The sequence below is a fragment of the Rhinolophus sinicus genome, chromosome 13 (genome assembly GCF_057876585.1).
Source record: "Rhinolophus sinicus isolate RSI-liver-muscle chromosome 13, RSI-T2T, whole genome shotgun sequence".
In the NCBI taxonomy this organism is placed as follows: Eukaryota; Metazoa; Chordata; class Mammalia; order Chiroptera; family Rhinolophidae; genus Rhinolophus; species Rhinolophus sinicus.
In genome coordinates this window covers 52,253,531-52,266,644 of record NC_142513.1, presented here as the reverse complement: position 1 = coordinate 52,266,644, position 13,114 = coordinate 52,253,531, and the positions used below count along the sequence as shown (strand labels likewise).

General features: G+C 47.8%; 1 protein-coding gene across 5 annotated transcripts in view; it reads right to left on the bottom strand.

The window, feature by feature from the left end:
• LOC109444914 (protein FAM169B) overlaps window positions 1–9,724 on the bottom strand; it is a 59,162-nt gene extending 49,438 nt beyond the window's left edge. For 3 of the 5 annotated variants that reach the window (XM_074317603.2, XM_074317605.2, XM_074317607.2), the window contains exon 1: window positions 9,668–9,724. In XM_074317603.2, the coding sequence (XP_074173704.2) occupies window positions 9,668–9,698 (31 nt within the window). In that variant the 5' untranslated portion in view covers window positions 9,699–9,724. Of the gene's footprint in view, window positions 1–8,947; window positions 9,242–9,667 lie in introns of those variants that run through there. The other 2 variants (XM_074317604.2, XM_074317606.2) reach the window with 2 other exon arrangements.
• Window positions 9,725–13,114: the final 3,390 nt, after the last annotated feature.

Here is a 13,114-nt window from a genome sequence, read left to right as displayed (position 1 = left end):
GCTCGGAGCTCACTGCGGCGAGTTCTGAGCGCCTGTCAGCAATCGGAACATTTAGAAATTCAGCAGCAATGGAATTCGCTTAAGCCAGCATTTATTTCCTAAACTTATTTAACTAGGGACCCCTTGTTCCAGAACACTGACTGACAGACGACTAAACACACCTTCGAGAGGAGTGCTTTGGCATAATGTCAGGGCAGGAGGACCCATCGCTACCAGACAGCAAATGTGCAAACAGCTGGATCTCAAGGACCTTGGGAAAGGGGGCCCTGGTGTCAGCAGGGCAATTCTCTACAGAGAAGAGCAGAGAACAGAAGGGGACGCAAATACACACTTGGATATTTTCGTTGGTTTTTGAAGAGCATCTGATTGCCAAAATATCCTCAGCGAAGAATTGAAAAAAAAAAAATTGGAAGACAGAATGTGGAATATGTTAGAATGTTTTGAGCAGATGAGAGCAAAGTTGTCAGGAGCGGAGGAAGCTCTGTGGAAGGTCTGCAGGTGGCGGCGGGGAAGGTTTCATCCCGGTAATTGACAGGGCGCCTGTTTGTCGCTCTGTGATCACATATTTAGTATTGGCCAATTTGCAACTTGTCATTGTCTTGGCTGAGAAGACATCACTTGTCCCAAATCTGAGATGGTAAAATATGCAGATGACTTTCTGTGCTTCCCACACAAAGGTTTATGTAATCCTAATTGCTTTTAATACAAAGGTCTCATAATCTGAGTTTTGTTGAGTCTTAACTTTTAGGCAAATGATACAAAGATAAAACTATTTTTTTCCCTGGAACCATTTGAAAGGACATGAGGTGGGACTGAAATCTGTTCCTTTTGCATTCAAACAGGTGCCACGACTGGGGACAAATGTGGAGCCCGATTTGGGGCAGACAGGAGGAAATAGCATCTCAAACATCTGCTCCCTTACACGAATGGTAGCAGAAGAGAGCTCCTCACCTGACACAACTGTGGGAAGGTCAGGCCTTCCTCGCCCCTGAACTTGAGCCACTGCACCCCATGTGGTCATCATTACGGTGCCCTATTTGTCTAATCTTTCCCAGGAAGGAAGAGACTCTGGCACATGCTCAGGAGAACGCAGAATGCCTGACTCTTTGTATCCTGAATTTAATTGATCAAGAACTTGTCAAAACACCAAGCTCCAGTGTCAGTACCACCAGCACGACGTGTGGTGGCCCTGAAGCTGGTGAGAAAAAGCTGTGGGGACCAACTGTCCAGCCTGGACTGGAGGCCTAACCCACAGAGCACACAGCAAGAGGTAAGAAATAATGCCCCATTGCCCTAATGCTTTTACTCACAGAATAACAGTTCTCAGAACTGACCCGCAAATTGCGGTTGTCAGTGGACTTTCGAAACTTTCATCCAGAAATCACATCACATCTCCATATGTTCTCCTGTTCCACTGCAAACAATAAGACTTCTGAAGAGGAGGAAAATGGGGTTCCCTCTGGCCTGCCCAGCCTCGTGCAAAGTACCAAGGGGACCTGAAAGCAGAGTCGTCGTCCTCGGTCCCCATGCCTGTCCAGCTCCAGATGAAGCTGGCACACCCCGTGTCAGTCCTTAGGCCCCCCTCCCCCACCCCCACGACGCCCGCACGTGGAGAACGGACAAGCGGAGAAGAACAGGCTTAGCTTAAACCTAGACAATGATTTACTTAGTGAAGCTGTGTGCATCCCAACAACTGGGAGTGAGTGGAGGTAGCTGCATCTGCGTAAGGGCCCTGGCTGCCTCCACATAAAACTGCGGAGTCAATGAAGCAGCACATGCCGAATACAAACATTGCGTCAGGGTTAACACCAGCTCAGTTTTCATTAAAGAAATATGAAAGGCAAAGCGAAATAAGACGTAGACTTACAGATACAGACAACAAGCTGATGGTTGCCAAAGGGGCGGCGGTGGAGGTATGGGAACTAAATTAAATTAAATACAAGGAAATATTTAACTAAAATGTGCCGGCCACAAGAAGGAAGTTCACAGGTAGAGGGGAGGGAGGGAATATGAAAGAAAGTTAATATTCTGTCTTCTATGGATAAAAAGTTTCTCAAGTACGTACTAGTTGGGGGGAAATGTATGAGAAAAATAGTGATATGGTTTCACATTAAAATGTCCCTTTTTACACCTTACACTTGTTCCAGTTTACAGAGGGCTTCCACAAATCCTCATTTGTTTGACGCTTACATCCTCACTCTGAGCCAAGGAAGCACAAAGCACGAACCCCATTTTTCAGATGCGGACGCAGAAGGTCAGAAACGGAGAGTTAGCAGTGGGTTGGAACTCAGCCCCAGATCCTGAGATTTCCAGCAGACTCTTCCCCATTGAGGGCAGTGAAGGTGCTGAGATGTTGGTGAGATGGCAAAGCTTGAGCCAGAGGTGGGCAGTGGACATGGCAGAGAGTGCCGCCAGCTGGCTGTGCAGGGGGCGGGGCCCAGCTGCCCATCTAACCCCTCCCCTCCGTATAAACCAATGAAATTCGACTAGTAGCTTTCCAATAGTGACAGGCTTATCAACTAACACAGGAAACACTGTAAGACTGGTGAGATCCTAGCCCTTTCCAAAGGGGTAAATTGATGAGTCTGCCAACAGAAGAATAAGATGTACATTATTCTAAAATACTAAATATTTTCCTTAAGGTGTAACAAACTAAGCCAGTATGAAAAGACAGGGGAAACACCCACAAAACGATGCTGCCTTGTCACACCTCCCCAGTTTCAGGCCACACAGACAGTGAGGTTTGGGCATCAGGGCAAGAGCACCAGCTTTGTTTGGGGTCATTCAGACCTGATTTCAAAAATCTCTGAACATATGAGGAAATACACTGCCATGAAAGGGACAGCAGAAACCACACCATCAGACACACAAAGATCGCAGGTATTGAACTTACCCAATACAGAGAGTACAGGAATATTAAAGAAGTTTAAATAGTGAATTTAAAGGGTCAAGATATTTTTTAACTGCCCAATAAGATTCTAGGGGGAAAGGAAGGAGAGCTTCTAGAAATCAATGCCTTTAATTGCCAATAAACTGGAAAATATATCTGAAGAAACTACCCAGTATGCAGCACAGAAAGACAAAACAGGTGAAAAATATGAAGGTCAAGTTCAAAAAGATGGAGAGTAGAATGATGAGGTCCAGTAACAACCTATTTGAAGTTCCACAGGGGAAAAATTAATTAGGAAGAGTTAAGATGCGAAGAAATCATGACTGAAGTTTTTTCCAGAATTAATGAAACACACCTATCCTCACATTCTGGAATCCCAACCAACCCCAAGGCAGGAAGAAGAAAAAGAAAACTCCCTACCTAGACACACTGTGGTCAAACTGCAAAACAACAAACACAAAACGACGGCCATGAAAACAGCCAGATGGGAAGGACAGACCGTCCCAAAGGAATGACAATGACATTGACAGCTGCCTTCTCAACAGCAACTATGGAAGCCAGAAGACAATGGAAGAACCGTTTTCAAGCACGAAAGGAAAATCGCTTTTATCCTCCATCAAGCAAAAGTGGGTGAAATAAACAAAGCCCGAGTGAGATGATGACCAGCGGATCCTCACTAAAGTTATTTCTACAGGATGCCCATCGGGGGAAAAGAAAATGACCTCAAGAGGAAGTGAGTCAAGAAGGAAAGGGAGCAAAGAAAATGAGAACCAGGTTGATAAAATCAAAGCCAATGCTGACCAGGAAAAACAAAAACACCTTCTCTGAGGAGTTAAAAAAAAAAAAATCATAATAGACTAACATGCCGCTAACAATGGCACATAAATTAAGAAGTGAAAGCATCGTAAGGCCCTTATAATTCCACAGAAAGTTTAGAATTGATTAATTTCAGAATTAATTGAAGTTAATGTACACACTAAAATTTCTAAGTTAGCCCCTATAAGAATAGAAACACAGATGTTACAGTTCAAAACAGGAGGAAAAAAAAATGGAATTAGGGCAACAATGGGGTAATATCAATTTAAAAGAAGGCTAGAAACAAAAACAAGATGCTCTGTCTTCAATTAAGTTCATATTTAATTGTTATTTATTTAAACTCATATTTAATTCAATATTTAACAGTTACGATTAAAAACATACTCATCAACAAGTAACTAGACTACACTTTTGCAGGACAGATTTTCTTTTGTTAGTGTTTTCACCCCAAGTATTTTTTAAGATTTGAAGACTATGTTTATTCAATACTCATATATTATGAAAAACACAAAGCAACACCTTTCCTTCTGCATAGGTTAAATTCCCCCCCCCCCCCCAAGATGTTCTAATAGCCCCAAGGTGGGCAACACACGTGGATTACAGAAATCACTTACTGGAAAACATAAAGGTCAAAACAAACAACCGACTATAATTCACTGTTTGGGCTTTATGCCCCCCGATCCGCGTACATGCACCTGCCAGCAAAGCCATCGCATGTGTTGGTGAGATGCCCTGAGTAGCAGCCTAACAGAGGGGCAATGGGAGGTGAGAGGCAATGTCACGCAATGGTGACAGCTACACAACACGGACTTCTCAAGCACTCACCGCTGACTGGAACATTCAGGGATTTTGATTAAGGTTTATTTCAGCAAAACGCAAGAAAATGAACACGACTTTCTCTGCCTGTTAATGGAATTTGCGAGTAGTGGTTAGAGACTCGGTTTCCAAGAAAAACACATTTATCTTAATTTCTGCAAGTCAAGGAAACCAAGCGGTCCAGGCGGCTTCGGAGCTTGGGAGCCCCCACCATGCATACACACAGACAGGCGCTTCCCCTCTCCCCTTCCCAGAGCCCCCAGCTCTCAGCCTCAGGTTCTGCCCAGTGGCCAACACATCTGTGCTGCTTTGGAGGAGCAAAGACGCATCGAAAGGTTTCCATGCCTCAACAGACAATAGGCCTGTTTAATCGGGAACAAGGCCACTGTTGGGGAGTAGGGAACACAAAGGCTGTGATGTGAGAAGGCTCCCAGTGGGCCAGAAAAGGGGGACGGATGGACAGACGGACAGGGAAAGCCATGCCTGGATTTCAGCAGACAGTGGCCTTTGGAGCGACACATGCTGTGTGCCTCACCCCCACCCCAGCTTGCTCACTGCTGGCCTTGGAACCCAGAGGACAGGATGGGCGCACTAAACAGCATGGGACTGTGGACCACAGCTGTGTCATCCACAGGCCCTACACCTTCAACTGCTACCAACAGTCCCTTAACAGCAGTGGCCCCCCACCCAGGAACCCCGACTTTAAGAGTCACGTGGCACAAGGGGCATCTCGCCAACAAGTGTCATTGAATTGTGCCCTGAAGCTGGTCTCTATACCACACACAGCACGGCAGCAAACACAGCCATTTGCTATAATCTTCTGTTCAGTTTCCCCGGTTGAGATGAAAATGACGTCATCAGAGGAGCAGCCAGCGAGCTGCTGTCAGGAGCCCAGCTAAGGCCAGTCAGTCAGTCACCAGACTAGGGTTCCAAAGGTCAGATGCACACACCTCAATGCCCACTGCCCTCCTCCGCCCAGCCTGAGGCCTGGCCGCCCGGTCATTCACTCCATCCCGCCAGCAGGTCAGGAACCAGCCATGTCCGGCCCTGCCCCCCGCAGTACAGATCCCATTTGATACACATATAACACAGCCCTGCAGGGCTAGAGATGGGCGTGAACCAGAACCACCCATAGGATGGATACCAGCGTATGTCAGACAGTCACAAGGGCAGCATACGAAATGCCTGGGCCACTAGGAGGACCCACTCAGGAAGAGCAGGACCTCTGGAAAGACATTCCAGGAGGTGGGCTGCCAGCTTCCTCCCCACACGTCCTGACACACCCAAGCTGCGGCAAACTCCCAGCTACGCAACTCACGGAACCATCTTCAGCAGGACCTGGAAGGAGCCCGTCCCTCCCGCATTCATGGAGCCCATGCCAGGTGTGAGCAGGGCACTAAGGAGGAAAGACGGGCCCTGCCCTCACAGAGATCACGTCTGCTGGGGCAGAAGTCACTGACAAAGGGCTGGCCAAGTAGACCTGAGAGACCACCTCTCAAGTGGAGGAATGGAGACTCGCTCGGGGCCCCAAAGCACCCTGTGACAGTGACGGGTCTCAATGCCCGGCCCACTGCCCCCAGGGAGGCCCTGCTCCCCAGGAACTGAGATCCCCCACATTGCTCTCCAGGCACACTTGTACACCTTGAACTAGAGGAGACCCCAAAAGGATGATGACTATTCCATTTCTTTTTAAGTTTTATGTTAACATTGAGGTCATCTCTGAGGAACTGGATCATGGGTTATCTCCTTCCTGAGACTCCACTTTTTAGGGGGTGTGGAAGGGAGGGCTCCCCTCAAACCTCACCCTCATTACCGGTTCCTTTGCCTGGGAGTCAGACCACCACCAGCACCACCCCCATTTGAATGCCAACACTGCTACCTCGTAGCCAGGTGACCGTGGGCAAGTTACACCTCTGTGCCTTAGCTTCCTCACCGTAAAACGGGGGTACTAACAGTATCTCTGTTTATTATTGATTATGAGGACCAATTAAGGTAATGCTTAGAAAGGCCTGAGCACAATACCTGGCGTACGGTAAAGTGCTCCTAAGGGTGCATTTCCCAAAAATGTATTCAAGTCTCTCCCACCCAAAAGCAAAAAGGAAATGCCACCTTTCCTCACTCATACCACCACCTGAAGCTCAGCTTTCTCCCTCTTCCTGTCCCTGCAAGCCCTTCTGAAACAGCAGCTGTGCCTGCCCCCTTCAGGGTCCGCTAACATACTGACCCCTTCCCTTCCCTTCCCTCCTAGCCTCTCCCTTCCCCTGGCCCTACTTAGGGACCAACCCAGCTCTGCCTATGGTTTCCTTTCTTTCTAGTCTCTCCTCCCTTGGGTCCCTGTCTCAAACCTGGTTGTCAGAACGTCTCCCTCGGTGAGCCTTCCTGTTGCACCCTCCCCTCCTCTCCTCCCACTGCCCAGGGGAGGCCCTCCCCAGGCCTCCACCTGCTCTGCTCTCTCTCCACTCAGCACCCGAGCTCAGGGCAGGCACTGGCCTTTGCAGACGGCCCCTCAGCTCCGGAGTTAGTGTGGCGGGCTAACTCTTCAGTACTTCTAATTGGAGGTGCACCTTGAAACATTCTGAAAACACTATGATAGATCACATCACGTTTTCCCCCTCCGAGAGTCGTTCCTTCAGTGGAGTGACCATGGTCCCTGTTCCCCAACCCAAGCTTCAAGTCGTCGTGGATTTTCTTCCTTGCTTACTAGCTTTCCCATCTATAATGCTCTGCTTTATTTCCAGGGCAAACTGTCCAACACCTAATTGTTCTAAATTGGAACACTAAACCAACTTCCTAAATGGAGAGTATAAAATAAGTAATTCTCACAAATTCTGCAATTCTGTGTGTAAACAGAAGGGGGGACAAACAAATGGCCTTCTCTGTCTAGGATGGGCCTAACAGGGTCTCAGCCAATCCTTTCAAAGCAGCTCAAGTCCTTTATTTTTCAGTTGAGAGAAGTTCAAGGTGAAGGATGAGGGGAGTAATGGAACGGGACCGTCTGGCTTTCTTTTTCCTTTCCTCTGTGCTCCAAGCTGAAATGACTGCAACAGATGGGCTGGTGGAACCTAGGACGGTCTTCAGCATCAGGGAAATTAAAAACACATACACGTTCCCAGAATGGAGGGCAGGGGGAGAATGTGTGTGGCCCTGAGGCATGTGTTGAATTATTGGGGGTACCTCCAAGGCCCCCATGGATAATACCTCCCACCAGACACACCCATATTGAGAAGCCGCATCTAGATACAGAACACAACTCCCATGGGAATGTGACATGCCTTCTCCCTACATTTAGGGCCAGAGCTAAGTGGGGACTGGACACAGCCTTAGCTGAAAGCATAGGTTTTAGTTTAACACTTCCTTGCTAAAGGAGAAAGGATTCTCACGTAGACATGATTTGCTCAAACCCCTTCTGGAAACAGGCTATCAAAGTCCCCAGTCCATTCGGGTCTAGCACACATGGAAATGATTAACGGGCAACTGCTGTGTCATCAGGGCCATCAGCAACCATGAAAGCCACAGCAAACGCTGACACAAATAGAGGAAAATCCTCAAACCATTTAGGCCAATACACTTTTCCAGAAGATTGAAATTAACCATTACTTTCCCATTAAAATGGAGTGAGAGTGGGTAGAAGGTGCGGAGCTCCAAGACGATGGTTGGCAGCAATTCTCTAACTCGTGGTACCACTCGCTCGCCCGGAGGCACAAGGAAAGGAAGACAGCATGGCCCGAGCAACTCTGCACAAACGCGCCATGCGCTAAGTGTTAAAACTTCCGAGCTATTTCTGTACAGTAAGTCCCGAAGTGGGCAAAATCTCCATTTTGCACACAAAGGAAACAAGATCAAAAGAGCAGGTTACTTTTTTTCTTGCCCCAGTTCTTAAACATGAACTGGCAACAGCATTCATTATCCACAGCCAGGACCACCAACATTCCAGAAAGGACCACATAAAAAAAGTCAAAAACGAAACGGGATCTCCCCCTCTAAAAAGAGAGACAAAACTCTCTCACTCTCTAGACCAATGAAAACTTTCATGAGAACTGTAACTGAGTAATTCATACATTTTGCTACCTTCCCTCCTTAACTCACTCACTTGCAATCAGGGGGAAAAAAACGACTCAGTGTCACACAGCTTTCAAATGCAGGTAAAAAGAGCAAACACAGTAAGTCCTCACGAGTCCAGTCGTCACAGGTTCCTTGACTTTCAGCAAAGCCATGTATGATGAAACCAGCGTTGCCATAGGCTAATTGATATAACAAGAGTGAGGTTGCCAGGCATCTCAGCAGTGTTACAATGAAACTTCAGGTGTTTTTATTCGAGGACCAGCTGCAGTCAGCCGCGCTTAACCACGGAGATGTGTTCTGAGACACGTGTCCTTCGGACACCGCATGTAGTTGTCCCCCATCGCAGAGCGCACTTACACAAACCTCGGTGCCTCCGCCCTCTCAGCATCCAGCACTCCCGAGCCTGCTTCCATGTAAACACTATCTCCTTTGCTGACTTGTCCCACTTGTGTTTTCTCTCGGGAGAAAGGGCCGGGCATGGCCCCGCCTGGGGCCCGGGAAACTGTGGGCCCTGGGGCGCGCCCTGAAACCCAGGCTCCCCCAGTCGTCCTGCTGGGCCTGGGCCCCCGCCCGCGCAGAGCACGGTGCCCAGGCGGAACTGGCAGTCCTGGAGGGGGGCGGCAGGGGCGCCCGCTGTAACCCGAGCTGCTGTATAGACACCCACCCACACACCCACCCACCCCCGCACTGTGCGGTTCCCATTTCACAGACAAGTCCACTGAGGCAGGGAGCTCGCCAAGCCCAGGCACCAGGTGGCCCTGGGGGCGGAGGCAGAGTCATGACCGAGACCCCTCAGGGGCTGCCCCTGCCGGGGTGAGCGCCGGAGCCCCACCAAACCCCGAGCCGATGTCCCGGGCCGCCCGCCCGCCAGCCCATCTCGTTCCCCGGCGGCGACAGGTGCGCGGCTCGCGGAGCCCTGGCGCCGACTCCGGGAAAGTTTCCCTGGCCGCGCGCGGCGCGCTGTTTACCAGCTCGGTTTGCAGCGCTGGGAGCCGAGCTACCCGCCAGCCCAGCCATTGAAACCCGACACGCTGGGAGGGGCTGTGGGGCGGCGAGGGCGGCGCGCGGGCGGGCTCCCCTTACCTGCGGCTCCGCCGGCCGCCGCAGCCTCCATGCTCCCGCGCCCGCCGCCCTGCGCCCGCCCCCGGGCTGCCCAATTTCACCTCCCGGTCTCCGCCTCCCCGCTGCCCCCGCCTCCGCCCCCGGGGCAGCCCCGGCTCCTTCCTCCGGGCTGCCCTCGCCCTTACCCCACGCTGCCTCTCCGCGGGGCCCGCCCCCGTGCCCTTCCCGTGGCGACCCCCGGCTCCCTACACAGTTTGCAAAGCAAGTTCGCCACCAAGAAGTATTACATTCCCCTTCATTCTTTGGAAAGGGAATCTGTTCGCACCTCCACCCCTCGCCCTTGTCGTGGGCCTGGGCTCGGCAGCCCCCTTCCCGTGCCCTTTCCCACTTCCTTCTATTTGTTTCTATGGACAGGAAACTTCCGCATTATCCCCTTTTGAAAATGTACACAGTTGAAATATGAACTTTTTCGGAGGTGAAAAATGAAAATTGAGTGGCACACATAATGCAGGCCACCGCTAATCTTTACTGCCTGTCCCAGTCTTTTCTGTGTGCGCCTGACAACGGTCACGTGTCTGCTTTGCCTGATAACTAATACCTTACTTTATTGAGTGTTCCAGCTCATACCCACTTGAAACAGCAAAATTCAATGAGAGGCAACTGTTCTCTAGTACATATTTCTTCGGCTTGTTTCAAGGTGTTTTTCTTACAGGGGTGGTTCTAAAATGCCAACAGCCCTGGAACCCAAAGGCCTGTGGTCAGCCAGCTGGCGCCGCCCCTCTTTGGCTGGCAGCTCTGCAGTCGGTGCTTCTGGACTGGTCCCCTCAAGGGCATCGTCCACCTGCCTGGTACTCCACTCTCACCCCATCTGTATGCCCTGTCTTTCCACCCCAGCAAACAGTGTCCTACGGGAGCCTCCCAGCTGCTCTGACCTGGGGAGGACCAGGGCACCCCACCCCCTTTCTGCTGCCACTGCACAAGGCTGCAGTGGGCCCTTACCACATCCTGGTACTGGGGATTCCCCTTACAGACACCCTTGAGGCACCTCTTGGAAGTCTGAGATGTCATTTTCCACAGTGATGACAGTATGGCTTGTTTTATTGACTCTTTTACTATGTCGACACTATCACACTACTTTAATTACTACAGCTTTATCATGTGTTTGGATATCTGGACGGACAAGCCCCTCCTTGTCAAATATTTGAACCAACTCGTTAAGGAAATAGCACGTGAGCTTGAATATCAAATTGCATAGCACTAATATCTTTAAAGATTTGAGTCTTCCCATCAAAGAACGTAAGCACACCTAGGTTTATTTAGGTCTTTTATGGGTTTTGTTTGTTTGTTTTTTGGCTCAAGTTCTATAGTTCTTACAAAGAGACCCAATACATTTCTTGCTAGGTTTATTCCTACACATTTCTGATATTTGTTGGCTGTTCTGAATGGGCAATTTCTTTTCCCCAATTCCATCTTCTAATTGGTTATTACTGGTATATAAGAAAACTATTGGCTTTCGTATATGTAAGTCTCATATCCAGCCACTTGGATGAGGTCCAATAGTTTTAAAGGCAATTATCACAGGTTTTCTAAGTAGACAATCAGATTGTCTGAAGATAAATTGTTGGATTTCTAAACCTCCCTCAAACCTACTAAGCCGCTTAGCACTCACTTCGGACACTAAAATTGCTCTTGACTAATACCTATATATGCATGCCGGAAAATAATGGGCCCATGAAACTCTGAAGCGTGTTTCCAGTATGGCCTTCTCTTTCACTCCAGGAGGTCAGTGAGCACCCTGTTCTGTCGTCCATCTGGCCTTTTATCTACACAGGAATTTCCTCAATGGTAAGAACACAACTGTTCTAGCCATTCCCAAGGTATTTGTGAAATTGGAAAGAAAAATCCCGTATTTAGACAATAGAGCTAGCAAGCTACTGGATTTTAAAAAGGAAACAAATTCCTATTGAAACAGTTGTTAATTTTCAGTCAAGGACATGTAGTCCTTAAAAAAAAAAAAAATCAAGGCTTAGCAAAAATTCACAGGAAAAAAATATAAGACAGAAGAAAAATACAGGCATGCCTTTCTCCTATAAAATACAGGGAAAATATTACCTTATGATTTATCACTGAAATATACTACAAATTTTTAAACACTAATTTTCAAGCTATTATTTCATAATTCCTAGGTGAGGGAACTGGTCTTCTATACCAGTTTTCCATGGAAAGCTGAAGATAATTCCAGCATTGTAATATGGTCTCTAAAATACCGATTCCCCAATTATTTTAAGACATTTTTAAATGGTTGTTTCAGAATATTATAAAAGTCTCAATTTTTTATTTTTAAATAAGTAAATGCCCAAAGCATCTGAGAACTGTCCTTTAGGGGAAAGGTTAAAAACATGAATCTATGGTGTCTGAAATCTCCAAAAAGATGAAGTATAGTTTCAGGATCCCTCTTTACCTGGGTGTTGGAGCAAAACCCCCCCTAAGACAACCTGCAATTACATATCCACAGGTGAAAAAAAGTATTAACTGATAACTGCTTCAAGTGAGCTAATTCCAGACTAGTAAAAATCATAAATAATCACTTCATCCTCATTTTGATTTTCATCATAATCGATTATTCATTAAACATAAAATTTTTTCGTGTATATCATAAGGTCACTTTATCATTGCGAGGAAGGAAGAAACTTTCAGCTATTTGATTTATTAATCAAATAGACATAAGGTAGGTTACCAAGAGAAAAGGACCAAATTCAATCACATACATAAGTATGGGAATCCCACATGTATAGTCAGAGACCCCATATTACATGAGAGGTTCAAAGACAGAAAGGGGAAAATGAGGTGTATATGACATTCTGAGCTGGGGATCACCTTGGGGCTTCAGAGGGGAGGAAGGTCGCTGCAGGACTATAAAAAGAGCAGAGGTTCAATAATTAGAAGTTTGCCCTGCTGTGTGGATAGGTCAAAAAAGGTTGTCTCTGATTAGCTTTTATTATGGGCAAGACCCCTAATCAAAGTCTTCTAGGTAAGGGGCAGGGGCAGAAGTTTCTCTTGAGCCTGCAGGTTCCAGTTGCCTTCAGCTCTAATCAATCCAAATACCACAGAGGCACACCTTGGGGTGACTCGTTCTGAGCCCCTCCATCACCAAGCCATATCTAGTGCCCTACAGAAGAAAACTTGTATTCTGGTGCAGGCTTTGGCACACTACAGCCTATTTTTGGACAGCCTGTGAGCTAAGAATAGTTTTTACATTTGTAAATAGCTGGAGAAAAAAAACTGAAAGAAGCATAAAAAAAGCCATTTGTGACACATGGGCATTACATGCAATTCAAAATTCTGCATCCATTAATAACTACTGAAACAACCACGCCCATCGTTTGCATATCATGAAGGGCAGCTTTCACGCTACAAGAGTTGAACAGTTGCAACAGAGACCACGTGGCCCGCAAAGCCTGAAGTATC